The sequence below is a fragment of the Taudactylus pleione genome, unplaced genomic scaffold, assembly GCF_031769625.1.
Source record: "Taudactylus pleione unplaced genomic scaffold, aTauple2 ptg000037l, whole genome shotgun sequence".
In the NCBI taxonomy this organism is placed as follows: domain Eukaryota; kingdom Metazoa; phylum Chordata; class Amphibia; order Anura; family Myobatrachidae; genus Taudactylus; species Taudactylus pleione.
In genome coordinates, this window is record NW_028284439.1 from 3687700 (window position 1) to 3707940 (window position 20241).

At 38.6% G+C, this 20241-nt stretch overlaps 1 protein-coding gene across 1 annotated transcript in view; it reads left to right on the forward strand.

Annotated features, from left to right (window-relative positions):
* LOC148538697 (uncharacterized) overlaps positions 1–19614 on the forward strand; it is a 105621-nt gene extending 86007 nt beyond the window's left edge. The window contains exon 3 of the mRNA XM_088452349.1: positions 19405–19614. Coding sequence (XP_088308475.1) covers positions 19405–19614 — 210 coding nt within the window. The remainder of the gene's footprint in view (positions 1–19404) is intronic.
* Positions 19615–20241: the final 627 nt, after the last annotated feature.

The window sequence follows — 20241 nt, forward strand, 5'->3', positions numbered from 1 at the left end:
ATTTCTTAGTAGTCGCTTTGGAATCCTGGGTTAACAAACAGGGGAAGGCTGCATTTGGCCCACAGGCCATAGTTTGGATGCCACTGATTTAAAATAATCTATGGATTTATATTTTGTATTTTATTATATAGTGTGAGGAGTGTGGTGTGATATGTTGGCAGTCATAGTGTCAACATCCATTATGCCAACATGAGCATGTTGATATGGTCATAATGTCTATGTTGACCATGTCCACATTCATCATGTAGACGGTGTTGAAATGACGACAGGTTAGAATGTTCACATCATGAAGAATTTAATTCCCTCTTTAGTTTACAGGTACAGCCAACTATGTTTTTTATATACGTTTCTTGAGACACTTACTGAAATTTGTTGTAACACTATTTCTGACAGAAGAATACTGTATGTGAGTAAATTTCAAGACAGTTTTTTAAAGCAAAAGTACATAATGATGATGATCCATCTGAGGCACGTAGAACATGGCAGCTGTTCTGCTCAGCGCAGTGTGGAAGTAAGATCAATTAAAGAATGAAATTCATCAAGAGTAAGAAAAAAAGAAACAGTTTGGACTGGTTCCTTTGTTTTATCTAATTCCCCTTCTCGCATCTGTTTGCTCTACATTTGTACAGCAGTACAGAATATCAATAAAAATGTATTTGTTTCAGCAAAGGCAATCGTTTGGATAGAAATAATTATATTTGTATGAAAGAAGTGGCATGGTTTATTTGAAGGAGAATTTGCAGGATGAAAGGACTGCTAGCAGAGGGCATGAAGTGTGCAGAAAATCTGGAACTTTTAGATTCTGGTTTAGGAGTATGACCATGCATGCAACAAAACAGTTTAGAAGATGGTATGGAATGTACTTGCATTTAATAATAAAGTGATATTCACTTAGAATGTTCAAGACTCCATTTCAAAATCCTAACTCAGCAAAGTTATTTAAAAGTCTTTCACTCGGCAGCCACCAAGATCTGACAAAGTCTATTGAAATGTCATTATATTCTTGCTCTCAGGAATTCCTTTTTAGAATTTTCAGTCATGCCTTATTTGACTGCTATTTAGGCAAGTCAGATTCCTTTTTAGGTCTGCAGGAAGAACATGATATCTCAGATTTTGTTGAAATAATTGTTATTAAAGAAAAGAAAAGAAGTAAACAGAAATAAAACCTTTTCAAATCTTTTATAGTCCTACATGTCTTCATGCTGTAACCATTTATTTCACTTATAGATAGGCTGCTTGCCAGATGGATGGTATAGACAACGTAAGGTGCCATTTTTCAAAAATATACTGTATTTTGTCTATCACATTAGTTATATGAACAAGACATGCTCTGACAGGTAAAATTATTCATATTTTTCAAATGACTGTTAATTGGGTATGATAAATTTGGATCTGGGCAATGAAACCAATTGTGTAATGCAAAATTAATATTAAGCAAAAAATCCTCTTTCAAAAGCAAATGTGATACAAAAATGAAAAAAGATAATTCTGCAACATACTGTAAAATTAATTGAGAAGCAAGATTTTGTCAAATATATATAAAACAAACAGATAAAGCATCTATTTACAGATATGTCCTCTTGCATCTTTGCTGCGTATGTGGCAAATCGCGCCACGCATGGTGCAAGGCATGTGCCCACGAGAGGCTATGCGCACTGCGTTTGCACCCGCGACTCCATGGGATTGCATGGTCCGATGGCAGTGCGCGCCATTGCATACTGTAGTATATGCTGCTGTGGGTAATCGTATTGTGCATGTTTGTAGCGCAATCGGCAAGGATTTAAGAGGACACATCTGTATGATAAAAGATCTATTTATTTAACTGAGATAAACCCCTTCTCTGGTGTTTTTGTTGGATTTACGGTTTCAGTCAGTTTCTCGCAAATTACCAATAGGCAAATCATTTATTGGTGGTACCTCTCCTTCCACTCATTTTCATAGACCTCTATTTTTGCATACTAGCTAAAATGATCTTAAAATTAAATAGTGCTAGCAATACCCAGCAAAGGTGATGAGAGTTTGCTGGATCCAAGGCAAGGTGAAGCAATTGTTCATTACATATTAAACATTCACTGGCTGTATTAGGTTGAATGTGACAAAACTTTTGCAGAGGAGCAGGAATTTGACCAGGTTCCCAAAAGCTGCAGGTCTCCAGGTCTCTTCCTTTAGCAACCCTCTCCCTTCTCTCTTTTCCAGTCTAAAACTTTCTCATCACCTTTCCTGATTCCTTCTCCCTCCCACCCACCACTGCTCCCTCACTTTCTCCTAGGCATCTCTAATACTGGTGGGAGGGGGTCAGAGTTCATACTAACTTCCATTACATTCCCACATGATGATATAATATTTATCAAAAGTCGATTTTATTATATAGATGTAGCAATACACAATGATAGTCATCTCTGGTGAAACAGACCCCACAGTCTTTTTGTCTTCCTTCCTCCTGCCTCCAGGTGAGTTAGCTTTCAATTTGGAAATATATAAATGTATGTGCTATTATCATGTAGCAAAAGAAAATACATAAATGTATGACTCAAAGTGGGTGCTATTATCATGTAACCTTAGGACCACCAAAACAGAGATGCCTTGGTGTGGCTTGGTGGCTTACCATTTGTTTGCAAATATATGTAATACCCCTTTCACACAGAAAAGCAAATTACATGCAATGCAGTGGTCTCTTTTTCAAAATCCCATCCTGTACCCGCCATTTGAGTGGCGAGTCATTTTGCAAGTTCAAGCCTCAACTCCCTTTCACACAGAAAAGCAAATTACCGGGTAAAGCACTTTTACCTGAAAATTTGCTGATCAATACGGGTCATTTTTCAGTGTGAAAAGGTTAACCCGGGACGTAATGCCTGGGACTTTGACCTTGGTTTTTACCAGGTTCAGAGACCTGGCAATTTCGACCCGGGCTGACCCTTCCACACAGGAAAAATGCCTGTATTGATCAGAAAATTACCGAGTAAAAGTACTTTACCCGGTAATTTGCTTTTCTGTGTGAAAGGGAGATGAGGCTAGAACCTGCAAAATGACCCGCCACTCAAATGCCAGGTAGAGGATGGAATTTTGAAAAAATGCTGTGTGAAAGGGGTATAACTGAGATCTCTTCATTGCTATTATTATGTAGGATGAGAATTTCATTTGCTGGTCCTTTGCAGTGTGCTGGGGAATTCTCAGGATTTTTTTTGCCTAGATTAGACCCTTTCTTACAAGGACCTATAATGGACTAATAAATTGATTTGAGCAACTGCCATTCTGTGTATTATTATTTTCCTTAACAGGCCCTCAGGAACAGCATCACTTACAATTGTGATGTCACTAATTTTGTGATCCATGCCAAAAATTAAAATTTTACTTTACTTGTTAATGATGCCTCTGTCCTGGTGTTAATTGTTACACTATATATATAACTGTTCTACCTATTAGAAATACAAAATGGGGTTTGATAATATATATATATATATATATATAAAATCTAGTGCTTATGAGCAATTATTTATGTAACAAAAAAATTACTTAACACATTTTTGTTATCTGAACTGTAAGATATTTCATTCTATACTATGGTTGTATTGTAACTTAATTCTATACTGTAGAGATTCAGTTAATGAAATTACTGTTATGAATAAAGAGTTAATAGGTATACTACCAACGCACACAGCTGCAGCACTGAGCAGTTTTTTGCAGGGTTTGAAACCCCTTTTAAGTGTGAATCAGGCTGATGACTATGAATATGTTGTATCAGTAAAACAAATCTTGTATTATGAGATGAAACACTATAGAATGATAGAATTTGTTACAAGTGAAATCAGCTTTAAGTGAACACATGCAAGGAGCTTTACTTTGCTCCAAATCTGTTTGTATTGAAAGACCTTAAGACTTGGAAAAGTCTCCGTTTTTTTCAAAGGATTTGCCTTTTAACACAGGGAAAAATATAATCAGATAAAGTGGTGTTTAGAATATGGGGCATTTCTACTGATGATAGAAGTATATGTATGGAGCCAGACTTTGAGATATACAACAGATCAGGACAGAATCTATTATTGCAAGCAACAATGTGCATATTATCCACTCATTCATTGTTAACTTCCACTACCATTAATTGTTATTTGGGATATACAGTACTTTCCCCAAAAATAGACATTCCAGCATCTGACATTATTTTTTATTGAACAATCAATGTGGTTTTATTGAAATGTGAATAGACTGATGTGAGGTATGCATCTACATACTGTATGTGAGCTAACATTGTTTTTTGTGTGTTTTTGTGTTATATTTGATTGTGTGTGTGTACATTGGCATTGTGTGTGCTGTGCACGTTGGTAGAATATACACTAACACACACATCACTTTAGTTCAACATTAACTCAAACATTAAGTTTTTCCTAAAATAGTACTCAGTGTTGCCAGTTATGTTAAAGTAATGTATTTTAGATTATTCATTAGAAATAGGTGATTTTTGGACAGACTTAATGACATTAGCTCCTTATATGCCGAGGTTTATATTACATTTCTCAAAGTGGGAGTACAAATGTTTTTTTACCACCAAAGTGCAACAGGAGTGTTTAAAATGTGTAATATTAAACTTTTGGTTGAAACTTGGTTTATACCGCTCATAAGCAGGGAAAAAATTCAGGTCCATTTTTGGGGCAAAAAATTGCCAATCGCCCACCTGTAAAACTGTAATACCATTCTTAAACATTGTTTTCTCTGCATAATGAAGCAGTGTTTGCATACATGATTCAAGGCATCAATGAATATATTACTCATGCTTCCTTTTAACAACATAAAACAATTCATCTGTTAAATTGTCTAATTATCTGCAGGCAAATCAATGTGAGAATAATAAGAAAGTCTGACCTTTATTACAAGGGATACATTTGGTTGCACTCTATATTATAAAATAATTTCTAGTTGTATATTCTATATTTATCTCCATTATTGTGCCAAGAATATTGATCATAGCTGCAAACATTCAATATACATCTGTTGGGTAGAAAAATGCATATTATAGTATTTTGCAACCCGTCATAGACAAATGCAGTAATAGATATCATTTATATCCCTTTTACACCGGAGCAAAAACACGGGTTTTTGAAGGGTTAACCCGGGCAGCTCCCTGGTGTAAAAGGGGAGAGAGTTGGATCGCCGGATCGAGTGACCCGGCAATCCAACCCAGGTAACTAGCAGGGTTTAACACGGGCGTAGCCCGTGAAACCCTGCTGTGAGAACAGCGCACTCCGGGTCACGATGACCTGGAGTGCGCTGCTAGCCGGCTGATTGGTCCAGCTTCAGTGGTGCTTGGAGATGACGTCATCTCCAAGCGACCATTTTCACTCCGCAAAAGCCGGGTTTATGCAGACCCGACTGCGGTGTGAGCGGCGCTGACTCGGTAATATCCCAGGTCGGCGCCGGCAAAATTACGGGAGGGTTAGGAGCTCCATGGGGAAACTTAGGGTTAGGTACCCGCCAGGAGATTAGGGTTAGGCTGCGGGGAAGGGGGGTTTGGTTTAGGCACTTGAGAGGGAGGTTAGGCACCCCTAAGGAAGGGTTAGGGTTGGGGGGGCAGGTAAATCATACTGATTCCAATAATGCAGTGCAAAGTATAAACATTGTAATGTGTGTTGATTTACAGCTGCTTTATTGTTGTTTATTACATTTATATTAATGGTATGTTGCTGAATTATATGGTACAGTGATAGGTGTGAGAGTATGGGGCAGTACTGAAATAGTAAAATGGTGGGGGGCCAATTTCTGGATAATGAAATACATTTGAAGAAACTTTGGAGTTGATTCAGCAAGGATCACAAATGCAAAACTGCACGCAGTCAGCTTTGCAATTACGTCCTTGCTATTATGCAAATACAGCAGGAGGTGTATGACTCCCCCTGCTGCATTTTTGATCCCAGCACTGCGACGGTGGTCGATGGTCTCAATGGTGGACAGCGCCAGGCCGCCAACCAGCTGAGTAAGCCTCAGCTTACTCAGGCTGGCCGACTTGCAGGCCCAGGGCACTGCATCAATCGGGGGCGGACGTTTCCAGGAACGCCGGCCGTCTCCACCACTTAAATGCCTATGACTACGCAAGACTCAATCTGCACACTCACAGAATGGGTCCTGCGCACACGCAGATTCCCGATAAACGTGAATCTGCAATCAGCAGAGCATGTTCGTGCCCTGTTGAATCAGGCCCTTTATTCACTAAACTAGGAAACCATTTTTCACACTGAATTAATATTTTACTAGAATTTGCATCATAAATTAGATTGTCATCATAGTTATTTTTTAATCTAATCATTCACTTAATCAACTTGCTTATATTTTGTCATTTGGGCAAGACAAATTCAGGCTTCACATTTTCATATTAATATTAATTCCCTCTTCTTGCTACTCTGCATTCCCAGAAGTTATCTGTGTATATCAAGCACGTGTTCTCAATGTTTTACACATGAGACGATGCTGTAACTGTCATGATAAGATTCACAAACCTTCAAAACAGTATTGTGTAGTGATGCATAATTTGATTACAACAATACATTTCAAAGCTTGACGAATTGATGTGCTAACATCTAATACGGTTACATTACGAAGCCATTTATATTTTTTAGATGTTTTTAAACAAAAGTGGCTGTTGGGAAAATGTTTCCCTATTATTATTATTACACTATGAGAATAAAATGTTTTATGTAATCTACTTCCATTGTGAGATTTCCAAGACAGTGTATCTTTATTATATAGTTCAATGCCCAAAACGGTGGCTGCAATTGTTCATGATCCATTATCCATCTGCTTTGGTCTTTTATTTTGTGTTTTGGTATATAAAGGTATAATCTAACTTCAGACCCAAAACTGAGTTGTGAGAAAATTAAAAAAAATCTAAATATAAAATGACCTAAGGAGGTGCATGAGGTCTCATACCAACATGATATGTCAGTGGAGATGAAATTGGATTTGGTATTGAAAAGGCAATATCAAATAAATGCATACAATGCAGACATGAAACATCCATTAGTCAATATAGGTTTATGTCCAGAGGAGCCTGAATTACTTTACCCACTGTTTTCCAACTCTAATCCTCAGGGAACCCTTAAAGTTTATATAGTATCTTCCCAGGGGCGTGTTAAGAGAGGAGGGGGCCCGTGTGCATTTCCTGTCTGGGGCCTCTCTCCCTGGCAGCCGGCAGCAGACTGAAGGCTGGCTGCACAGCAGTAGACTCTGGACACTAGTCTGTGCTCAGAGACTACTGCACATGCGCAGGTCACCGGGAAAATGGCGTGGCCACCATTTTTCTGGTGATTTCCTCACTGTGCACGCGCAAAAGCTGAGAAGCTTGTGCAGGGCTGATACACCTGATGCAGGACCTCGGAGAGGTAAGTATTAGAAAATATGTGTGCAGGGTGTGCAGTGTGGGCCCCCCTGGACCCAGGGGCCTGTGTGCACCACACACCCTGCACCCATTATAAATATGCCCCTATATCTTCCACACTATGTGCTGGAGCACAGGTATATTCATTACTGACTAAGTACTTCAATTGTGAGGCGATCTGACATCACAAGCACTGTTAGGGTTCCCTGAAGATTGCAGCTAGGAAACACTTCTCTTACCTGTTTTTAGGCCTATGTATCAAGGTTTTTTTTTCCATAAATTATGTGGAAACTGCAGTTTCTGCATAATGTTATAAATTGTTCCTATGTATTAATAGCACAATGCAGAATTTCACAGAATTCTCTGGCATTGTGCTAATTAGCAGTGCAGATCACAGTCACCATTAGTATCAATTGGGACTTTGGGCCTGATTCAGACCCGGTCGCAAGCGCTGAGCGCTCGCAACCGGGTGGATGGTGGCCCAGAGCGCATGCGCACAATGGAGCCGGCTCTGTCGTACGCATGCGCGAGGCCCGGATAGCGACGGGAAATCCATCGCTCCGGATCTCGCACCAAAGGGAGCGTGCTGTCAATGTTGAGTGACAGCACGCCCCCTTTGGTGGGCGGGCCAGGGTGGTGGCTGCCCAGACGGAGGCGTTCCCATGAGAACACCTACCATTTGGGGGTGGCCCCACTGACATCACAAGTGATGTCAGTGGGAGAGCTTTTGGCTCTGTTTGAGCCGAAAGCTCTCTGGGGCTTGCAGCTACGAGACCCTACCACAAGGGTCTCGTCGCAAGCCCGATGGTCGCGATGGTCTTGACCATCACGACCATCATCCTGGCCGCTCGCATTAGCTGTGGGTGGCAACCCACAGCAATGCAAGCGGCCAAGAGGCCGCTCCATAAAAAAAAAAGACGCCCTGATTCAGAGCGAGCGCTCTTTCAGAGCATCGGCTCTGAATAAGGGCCTTTGATCTCTGTCCTACATAAAAAAAACTCCAAAAAGTGAAGCTTTTTCAAGGTTTTGCCTAGGTAGTTTACACCATATTCAGATGGTGTAAACTGCTTTAAGACTATGGAGGCTTACAAGTAGGAGATCTTTCGATCTCTCTCCCTCGGCAGCAGAAGCTGATACATGCGCAGTGTCAGCTTCCCCCAGAGAAGTCTTTCGCTTTGGTGAAAGTCTTTTACTAAATGTTGGGGATATAACTCACAGGGACAGCGGTTACCACAACTGCTGTTTCTGCGAGTTCCCCTTTATTCATAGTGAGGATATTTTCATTCAAAATTAAAATATCCCATGCAATATGGATCCTTAATAATCGTGGCAGTTAATCCATTATTAATCCAAAGGCCCCTTAATGTGGATTTGTTTTTTAACAACAGAGGACAGAAAGGCCCCAAACCAACATCTTCCCAATTGTCCCATGGACTCTTATATAGGCTCTGATACTGTGGGGTAAATTTACTAAAGTGAGAGGTTTTAAAAGTGATGTTGCCCATAGCAACCAATCAGATTCTTCTTAACATTTCACTAGCACCTTCTAGAAGATAAAAGCTAGAATCTGATTGGTTGCTATGGGCAACATCACTTTTAAAACTCACTTCTAAAAACTCTCACTTTAGTAAATTTACCCCTGTATGTTCATTAGCTGCTAATGGTTTGGAGACCAATGTAGAAATTTTAAGGGAATGGTCCAGTGATGTAAAACACATAGGTCCCATACATAAATTTCAAACAATATCTGCAGTGTACAGAAAAAAAAAACATTTGAGAGAAGCTTTTATGTCAGGAAAAGAATATAAATAATGGGAAGATGACAAACACATTTCAAAACATTCCTCTGGTGAGAAACACTACATTAAAGTAAGTATTAAACGGTGAATTATTTTTCTGGAGGCAAAAATGAAAATGATGATAGACATATTCCTTCAGAACAATACTCTTCAAAGAAATAGATACTCTAGACAGCAGAAACATAGTAGTTATCAAAACACAGAGAACATCAATAATGTTACACTCTCAAAGTACTGTATGACTTCCCTGCAAATGATACAATAAATACAAGATGCGGATGTATTTTTTCCAGGGGCACAATCTGTAGCTGATTTTGTTTTACTGTCTGCAGTTGCCATGGCTAAGCCATTTTCTGTTCTCGCCAGTGGCTGGATATTGATATGCTGCATGTTAACATTTACAACTTTAGTGTCCCTGCTACCGATTGAGATACATGTATGTAACAATATTGTGCTGCATATATAGAACTTTAAAAGTTTCTGTTATGTTCATTTCTTTTTTTTTTGGTTACATCACATCAATCCATAAGGATGTTCTATATATACAGTCCATTTGTTTAAAAGCTTATAGTGCTCAATTCTATATTACATTAGCTATCATTCAGTCTCTTAAGACAGCGATGGCTATTTATAAATCAGTATAACTGCAGTCATAAAGAGCATTCCATTTTCTGCAAATAGACCTATTTGTATGCGTCCCATATGTGCTCACACACATCCACGTTGCCCTATTTGGGGTTCACATGGAAATTTGCACATAGAAAAGTAAACGTGCTATATTGTATTTCCTCTGACTATTTACATAGAGGGAACAATTCAGTTACTGTAGATGTGAATTTTACTGTTACACTAGTGCAGTAATACTCCATGTACTGTGCAATTCAATTGCACTGTGGGTACAAATGTTAAATTATGTCCTGTCAAAGACATGTGAATTATATGGGGAAAATTTATGCCAGGTGTGAAAAACTCCCAACCATAAATCTCTTCCTGTCAAGTTGCCATTATAAGAATTGATACCAAGCCTATCAGAGATCTGTGGCTTTCTCTGAAAGCGGAATTGCATCCTGCAAACACCATAAACATAGGTTTGTTTGCAATTAGTATATTATTGTAATATATAAATGATATGTGTTATGTCCATATTCTGTGTGCGACTGTCGGGGAGGGAGGTGCTGATTGCTATTAACCAATTGCAGCAACTGTGATAAACAGAATGTTGGAATATTCACAATTTTGACATGTGTAATGTCGATATGTGAAATGCCAACATTCTGCATCGGAGAGTTGCATTTTGGCTGTAGGAGGGGAGAGTTAGGGTTAGGCACTAGAGGAAAAGTAAGTGTCAGGCTACAGTAGGGGAGTTTAGGGTTGGGCACTGGGGAAAGGTAAACATTTGGGGTTAGGGTTACCACTTCTCACCACCAGAAGTGCCACTGGATCCGAAGAAGTCCTCATTAGCTGACCACCGGTCCAAGAAGTAATTGCTGGAGCTGCAGGACCCACAGGACCAGGTAAGTCATCGCTAGACCACCAGGGATGTTTTGTTGACATTCTAATCATGTCGACATTTCATGTGTCAACATGAAAAGTGTCAACATGGTCAATGTTGAATTTGTATGCATCTCTACATGCTGCATGTCGGCATTATGACCATGTCGACAGTCCTATGCTGAGATTATGAATGTCAAGATGAGTGTCGCCAAAATATACCATACACCTGAAGTTGCCATGCAGCTACTGTAGCTTTTCATTAAACCATTTGTCAAAAATAATCTTGCTCCATACTTGCACATTATTTATATTATAAATATCTTTTAACAATAAGGTAAAATCTAAATATACATATAGTAGGTGTCAGTCTGGGAATTACTTCTTAATTTCTAATTTAATATAGTGAGGTAAATCTAGAAGTGTAAACATGCATCAAGAGGTTTCTCTTTAGATTTTGCAGTAGCATGATTATAATAAAGACTAATTGTACCTACTGCAAATACCATCATTTTAACTAATATTTACCTGAATTGTGCACAGTTCCAAAATAAGAATCAGAAAGCAATATACAGTACATATAGGCCAAAATGCAAATGCATTGTTTTTTTTGTAAGATAGATTAAAAAAATATATTTTATAGCATTTAGAAAATGTAGAAATAATATCCCATATTTAATTGCATAGACAAACTATAAGTCTGTATGACTTCATGGTTGGAAGACTGGCAGGGGACTTGTGAATGTAAAATATGCCTGGCAGGTGAAATCAGTATTCACAGATTCTTACAGAACAGCTGGTGATTGTTACACATATGTTGCCAAATATTCTGCCAGTAGCCCAAGAAGGTAATGGGGGAAAAAAAGGTGTGTAATAATATATTTACAACTAAATGCAATAAACACAATAATGATTAAAAAAAGTTTTTAGATAACAGTGTAAACTAAAGTTTATTATTTTTTTAATTTATTACTTACGAAGAATGTTTTGTCAGTTTGCAATCTTACAGCCTAATTGTTCTTCTGTTCTGTTTAAAATACATCAATACATAGATTATTATGCACAAATTGATAAACACTTTTATAAAAGCAAATTTATAAAAGTGTTCTTATTTGAAGGAAAATATCACATTTGTTTAAAAATTGTGTTTAAAATTATACATATTAGCTGAAAGTCTAAAATACTATCTAGCAAATAAAAACACACAAATCAACAATTTTAGAGAAAAGCACCCCATAATTTGTATCAATAACTCTACCCATTTAACCTAAAAAATGTATTGAATAAACAATGACCTGTCTTACCTGTTGTAGGGAAGTATTTCCTTTGTCTTACCATGCCAAGGCATCTATTTACTAAGCTGTGTTAGGAGAAAAAGTGAACGGTGATAAGTACCAGCCAATCAGCTCCTAACTGCCATTGTTCAAACACAGCCTGTGACATGGCAGTTAATAGCTGATTGGCTGGTACTTTATCACCGTTAAATTTATCTGCTAACACAGCTTAGTAAATAGACCCCAAGTCATTGATTATGATTGGCCTATTATTCACCTGAATGTCCCATCACTAAAACTGCATGAAAGCTACAGTACACCCATTTAACCCCAAGCCCAGCACTGCCATACTCTGACTGACAGACAGGATACTTCAATGATTCTGGTAAGGAAAAAAATCCATCACTGAAATCCAAACAGACTTGCTGCATGTAGCGTCTAATAGGCCAGTACAACGTCTGTTATTAATTTTCCTTATAATATATCCTGATTTTCACAAGTGTAATATTGGTAGGCACTTTTGGAGTTGTTTATGGATGGAACTTAACTTATTTGAAACAATGAGGCAACCTCTTAAAAGGCAGAAAAGCCATCCCCAGCCACTAATCTAGCTGTGCCACACTTGTGCATCAATATCTGCCTAATACCCATTTTACACCGGAGCTAAAACCCTGGTTATTGAAGGGTTAACCCGGGCAGCTCCCTGGTGTAAAAGGGGAGAGGGATGGATCGCCGGCAATCCAACCCAGGTAACAAGCAGGGTTTAACACGGGCTTAGCCCGTGAAACCCTGCTGTGAGAACAGCGCACGATGACCTGGAGTGCGCTGCTAGCCGGCTGATTGGTCCGGCTTCAGTGGGGCTTGGAGATGACGTCGTCTCCAAGCGTCCACTTTCTCGGCGGGAAAACAGGGTCTATGCAGACCCGACTCCGTTGTGAGCAGTGCCAACTCGGGAATATCCCAAGTCGGAGCCAGCAAAATTCCGGGTCTGATCCGGATAGGAACTTTGTTCCAACTCTGGGTCAGACCCGGAATTTAGGTGGAAAAGGGGTATAAGTCACTTTTTGATTTAGATGGTTGTCAGTACAGAGTAAAATTGCAAGCTTTATAAAGCTCCATTTAATAATTTTATTAGGACATGTTTCACAAATGGTGCATTGACTGCTCCTCTAACAATAATCTTTTAATTTACATGAGATGCCAGCGGGAGTAAAAAGGAGGTGAAAAGCCATTAATTTCACATTACAGGACATAGGGCCAAATTCAATTAGGTGGGAAATCGGCCAATTTTTTCAACGGAGATAAAATCAACTGATTTCTCCGGTGAAATCTGGTGATTTTCGCCAAAAAAACAGGCAAAATTGGACGATTTTCACCAAAAAGCAGGAGAAAATAGTTGAAAAAGTCAGGACTAGCAGGAAATTGCGCCTATACCCCAAAACACATCTGTACATTAAAAAAATATTTAGAAGTGTATAATTGGCCATAATAAAACTATTTAGGTTACTAAAATTGCATTGGTTGTCGGTAATTTGCGTATATGAAAATTTTTTAAAAACTGATAGAAAGCTATTTTTTTCCCCAGGAAATTACTGTTCCATGTAAATTAGGGGTACGTTAAAATGGGTGCAAGTATATTTTCGTGTCATAAAATCGCACTTTTAAAAATCGTTATCAAAACGCCTGGTGCAATGTTTAAATCACTTGACACATCCATATAGCCCCCTGAAATACCAGACCCAATATGTTAAACCCATTTTCATTGAAATTTTCAGTACACAAATGAACTCAATTTCTTCTCCATCCTGGAACGATGAACCATCTTGGTAGATAAATTTCCGTATACAGTACTGCCACATTACACAAAAACCCTTATTAATCACTGTTACTTATACATCACCCCATTTAATATGAAACTGCCAAAGAACACCTTGCTGTATAAATTATAGTGTTGTATTGTAACTTAACATGTGTGATCGTAATGTGTTTTGTTATAAAATATCATAAAATATGTTTCTCCATTAAAAAATATAGTCATCCAATAGCTGTTAGAAATTCCATGTTGATTTTCTTACTTTTAAACCAAATTAGATATGTGTGTAACATAGATATGTAGCCATGGTTATTGTGAAAAGGTAGTCAAGATACTGTAATTCAGGTTACCTTTCAGCTACATCACTTTATCATTTCATTGGACAGATTCACACTCATTTGGACACACCAAAGCTACTGTATGTGACCAGTACGGTAAAAAAACACCTCAATGGCCAAATGCATCTTAGAGCTTAAGAAAGAAAAATAGTCACTATCCTTTGTTACAAGGTTCTAAGCATGTCCAGTCTCCCAACTACAGTACAGTACATTAGATTTTTATGATAAATGTTGGTAATACTTTGTAAAAACCTTGCTCACCAGAGATATTGGGGCGGGGTGTGCCGCATGTAATTAAGAAGTGCCTGTTGTTCTTTTCAATATAAGTACAGATTTAACAGGTTACTGCTCTCACCCCTACACGTGTTCTAGATGTGTGGGTAAAATAAGAGGATGATAAATGTTGCCCTAATAGTAGTTTTTAAGGGCTTTCCAGTTATTCTTTCTGATATAACAGTAACTTCTGGCTAACAGGATGCACGTACTGTATACACATTTTCTTGCTTCCAATTTAATTTAATTAGTTGATTTTCTATGCATAACTAAAACATTAATGTTCATAGTACCAAAAACTGGATTTAAAAAAGACTGATTCTGTCCTACTGTAGTTAAGCTAACATTGTATGATCAGGATCCCTGCTGCTGTTATACAGTAAATGAGGCTAACTCTACATGGGAGGATATTTGCTATCCATGTACAGTACAAGTAACCTTTAAAAAAATAATCTGCAATCAACTTTTATTGTTCTAGGACAATTATGAAATAAAATGTCTGAGTGGCTACTGTGACCAATAGTAAAATACCCCCATACATATAAGGTATGTCTTAAACTTTGCAAAGTCTCTACATGATTGGATTATATTAACCAGGTCTGAAAATCTGATTATATGATACACTTGTGTGAAATGTTATCAGCTGGGATTAAAGAATAGGCATCATACAATGACACAGGGCCAGATTTACCACTATGCAACCTTGGCACCTGCCTAGGGCCAGGTGAGTCACAGGTCAGGGGCACAGAGAGGGCGGTTCCAGAGGAGCACAAGCTCTGAAAATGTCAGAGGATGAGCCATGCTGACTAGCAGATGTCCATCTTCGGCAGCTGCCTAGAAACAGCCAGAGTTGGACTTCTGCCAGCCAGGAGAGCGGGAGGGAGTGGTGCAGTGTGATCAGGAGATGTAGTATATATATATATATATATTTGTATAGTAAATTATCTGGATGTAATGGAGGAAGGGGGCCCCAGACTGGTATCTTGTCTGGGGCTCCATGTGGTCTTAATATTGGCCAAGTTCATTTTAGTATTTAGTAGGTCGATTAAAACTCATAGCTCACATTAACCTGGCTCTGCAGTGATTATTTATATGTAAATGTGTATTTTTCTAATTTTGTGCTCATGGGGTTGAATATACTTTATTAAGAATGCATTTCCACAATCAGCACATTACGCAGGACTAATGTTTATAAAATAATGTTTGCAAGCTTTCTACTCTAACAGCAACAGATGTTTTGCGGAATTGCTCTGTCTGTTACAAATCAGTATTGACTCCTGGATTATTTCCATTTAATATATGGGAAATATCTACTCGAACATTCTCTGCACCTGTTCAAATATTACTCTCTCCAGCAGCACTAACTTTGTTAAAACTGTCTTCTCTTCTTCTGACATCTGGCTCATCTCATCCAAGTCATTACTTGCATGCTTGTAATATTAAATTTAGATTTATCAAGCCGGCAGCTCAAAGCAAGTATTCTGAACAAACTTATTGCTTGTTTGTAGTTGTACAGGTTGCAGGCAAGAGATTTTATATTTACACCCAAATTTAAATTTTTTAGTTTCTCTCAAAGTAACCATCTACTGTATGTTATGACTACTCCCCTTTTGGCATAAAATTAAAATGTCCCTTCCACATTTCCTATTCTGCTTGATCAGTAGAATTGTCCATTATGCAAAGTAATTTCATCTGGCATAAGGATTAATATATAAAATAGTGATTTCAAGCTAATACAAAGGACAATATAACTGGAAACACTAACACCAACTAACCTTCTCCTTTGCAACAGTGTTTCCCAATATATATATATATATATATATATATATATATATATATATATATATATATATACATAAATATATATATACTGTATATATACACACACACACTGTATAGGGGTTATGACCAAAAAAGGAACACATAAAAAGAAAGTGTCTGCGCCAGTATATGCACTAAGAATTCCCAAAAGCTGTTTGTTAAAATAATTTATTTATTGAACAATATAGTATCTTAAACAGAACTGCAGTTATATAAAAGACAATTTGGAATATACTAAGTACCATCCATTAGAACAAACTATGTATCAAAATAAGTATTATTATTATTATTATTATTATCCTTTATTTATATGGTGCCACAAAGGTTCCGCAGCTCCTTACACAGTACATAAATGAGCACATAAGAAAATCAGTTAATAGTAATACAAAACAATGCAGGACAAGGACATGGTTTATACACATTGCTGCAGGGTGTCAGCAACCAAGTATTAAGTGCCAATTGGGGAGTTAGGAGTAAATTATAGTATAAGTAGGGGCAGAAGAAGCACGTTAGGGATGAGGGCCCTGTTCATGAAAGCTTACATTCTAAAGGGGAGTGGCAGACAGACAGGGGCGACACAGATGGGGTATATAGTGAGAAAGGAGCATGGAGCAGTGGGTTAGGATATATGCTGTGGAATGTGTGTGTTTAAGATGACCTTATGTTATGTCAAAATTAAGTCCTTCGTTTATAAATTTCTATGATAGAAAATAGATTTTATTTATTTTATTTACATGAGAAATGTACAAAATAAAATAGTTGCACTTTAATTTTTGTGTGTTACAATTTACCATCTAAATACATCCAGCTAAAAATGCAGCTATTATGGGACTGTCCTGCCATCCTAATAGTGAATACTTTGTCCCAGCTGCTGGGTGCTATTCCATGCTCCTGTGAGTGGCTGCTTCTCACATGCTAGACCCACCCACAAAGGGGTGAAGCCATACCCAACATGCTGTGGTCCCACAGGATGTTGCTGTACCCTGACCCAGAATTTCTCTTGGTAGCCCTGGAGGTTACAGGTAGGGACAAGAGGAAATGGGGCTTAGTGGTGGGGTAGCAAGGCGATGGAGGAAGGAAGGTGATTGAGAGTGGAGGAACAGGAAAGGTGGGTGAAAGAAGCAGAGGGTTGGAAAGCATCCTACTCCAATAGTCCTGCGAGCTCACTATAGATTGAATTGCATATAAATAGCATATATCCAGGTAAATATCAAATGTATGGACTACTGTAAGTGTCCTTGTTCAACTTCCTGATTTCTCATCCAATATTAGGTATGCTGTTCATCCCAATTCAAAACTTTTAATATATGAGCATATTTCTTTAAAAAACACCAGAACTGTGATCACATCATGCGGCAATCAGAATAAAAATTAATAGGATACTTATTTTGATACATAGGCCTGTATTCAATATGGGGCAAAAAGTCCGAGCTCGGACCTTCGCCCTCATTGCCGTTGTTTCTGGGATAAAGTATTGGGCACGTGCCTGCTTTTTCACCGTATTCAATTAGGATCTTGCGAAAACGGGACCCAGCGGAAAGGTAAGTATTGAAAAGTCCTGTGAAATTTCTAATAATCATCTTGACACTCCCCTAAAGATGTCCTGACATAGGGGATCACTATGGGTACCCCCGATTTGGGCTGCTGAAGGTAGTCAGGGTTTTTAATATCCGTGGCAGGGTCATAAATGCGGCTTTAGAAGAAGGGGTGAAGAATAGCACTTAGGTGTTTTTTTGGGAAAAATAACTTGTCCCATCAAATTTGGGGTACATGAAAATGGGTGCAAGCATATTTTAAGTCCCTTAGTCATTTTTAAAAATTCATCAAAAATGTACCTGCTGCTACCACCCACATTGTAGAAAACAGCTGCCGCATACTTGGGAACCCCCCCTGAATTAATTTTGCTAGTTTAAAACTTTGTTCCCCAATAATTTTTTTAACCCAAAATTAAAGTACATTTTTTTGGGGTGTCCTGATGATTTTTTTAAAAATTCTTTGGACAGATTACTTTTAGGGATCCCTCCAAGGGCTGCAGGCTAATTTTTTTAAGCCTGCACCCCTAAATCCTAATTCTGCATTTTTTTTTGCAATGTATTACAGTGGCAAAAATTCTTTGTTATTGAATACAGGGATTAATTGAAACAGGCGAAAATGACATCATCAGTGATAAATTATCGCCGATAATGGCTTTTCGAGGCTAATTGAATATGACCCATAGTTTGTTTCCAATGGATGTTACTTTGTATATTCCATTTTTTTTTATACAGTATAACTGCAGTTTAATATAATATATTGTTTAAAAATTAAATTGCCAGTTTAACAAACAGCTTTTGGGATTTTTAAAGTTTATACTGCACTCAATTAATACCCTCAGATTTCATACTTGCCGGGTACCCTCTTTAAGATGCAGGCATTATATATATATATAGTGACAAAATCACTGGTATAGTAATGGAAAGCAGGTATATTTGCCCTAGGTTTCTTACCTTTGTGTTTTAAAACCCTGCTGAGAGCTTCTTGGCTGTGAGAAGAGGGTGCGGGTTCTCCATCCATTTAGGCCCAGTTCGGGTCTTTGGGTTGTTAGTCTTCCAGAAGACTAATTAGTGCTGTCAGCTGTAGGTGTGTTTTATACGGCTTTCAGTCTGATCATTTCTCTCTCACACTACCTGGGTAAAAGGAGAGACTATGGAGTCTTTGTGAGAGAAGCTTGCTGCTCAGAAACCAGTGAGCTGTGCCTGGTGAAACTTTTTTAGTGAGCTAGGAGTAACTTCTGTATAGTTAGTGCCAGAAGGCAAGGAATTTATTTTTATTTTTATTTTTTTTCACAACTGGTTGAGGCCAGTTGCACTAAACTGATGGACTTCTGTGTGATCTCTCAGCTGCTGCAGCATCCTACCATCTACCCCAGGAGATGGTACCTCTTCCCTTGACACTGTTAAAACGTGGTGATGAATACGGGTATGATCTACACATAAGTGAAGGGAGCAGAAGCTTTGAGGGCCCTGTCAAAAGCAGGTCTGTGTTTGCATGGACTAAAGCCTGACTAAAGAGATGGCACAGAGTGAATCTGCGGTTGCAATTCCCTGCAGAAGCTTTCTCACGTTGTGACATGTGCTTGGAACCATGGTGTCTCACATACAGAGGCAAGTCCAATTGGTGCTCTGTCTGTATGATTGTGGAATCCAGTTCGATTAAAGGCCAGACCTTCCTTTTTGCTGGAAATCTGTTCTAGGACATGTCCTGGGTGAAAGTAGCTACAAAATTGCTGGAAAAACCCAACAACATAGAGGAAGTAATTAAGGCCTTGCTACAAGCTACAGCAGTGCAGCAGGAAGCCACCAGTATACAGGAAGAAGTCACCAGGCAACATCAGTTGGAAGTTGAGGAGATATGGAGGCAACAGCACCAGGACCGTGAGATCCGTGAGCTCCATACAGGCTAGTAATTTCCTGCAAAGAAATGACAGAGACTGATGATGTGGAGGCATATCTGACTATGTTTGAGAGAACTGCCAAGTGGGAGAGTTGGCCTAAAGGACAGTGGGCCAGCCTGCTGGCACCCTTTCTTTCAGACAAGTCTCAAAAGGCTTACTTTGACTTAAGCACTGCAGATGCTTTGGACTATGAAAAACTAAAAACAGAAATTCTGACTCGACTGGGAGTAACTGTCATTCCGAGAACAACATGTGCACCACTGGGTGTACTATATGGACAAACCTCCCCACTCCAAAATGTATGACCTCATCCACCTCACCAAACAATGGTTACAACCTGAGATATTAACTGGATATTAATTGTGGAAAGAGTTGCCATGGACCATTATTTGAGGTCCCTGCCCATGACTTTGCGCAAGTGGGTGAGCCATGGGGATCCTAAGACAGCTGACAAGTTAGTGGAGATGGTGGAAAGGTATCTGGTGGCAGAGGTACTACTGGCTATACCACAGCGGCTCATATATCCATGACAGCACACTTCAGTAAAACCAGGTAAGACTTTCATGGGAAAGGGGTTCTGGGCAGTTAAGAGAACTCTAAAATGAAGAGACTGTGGGTGCTCAGTCCAAAGACGTG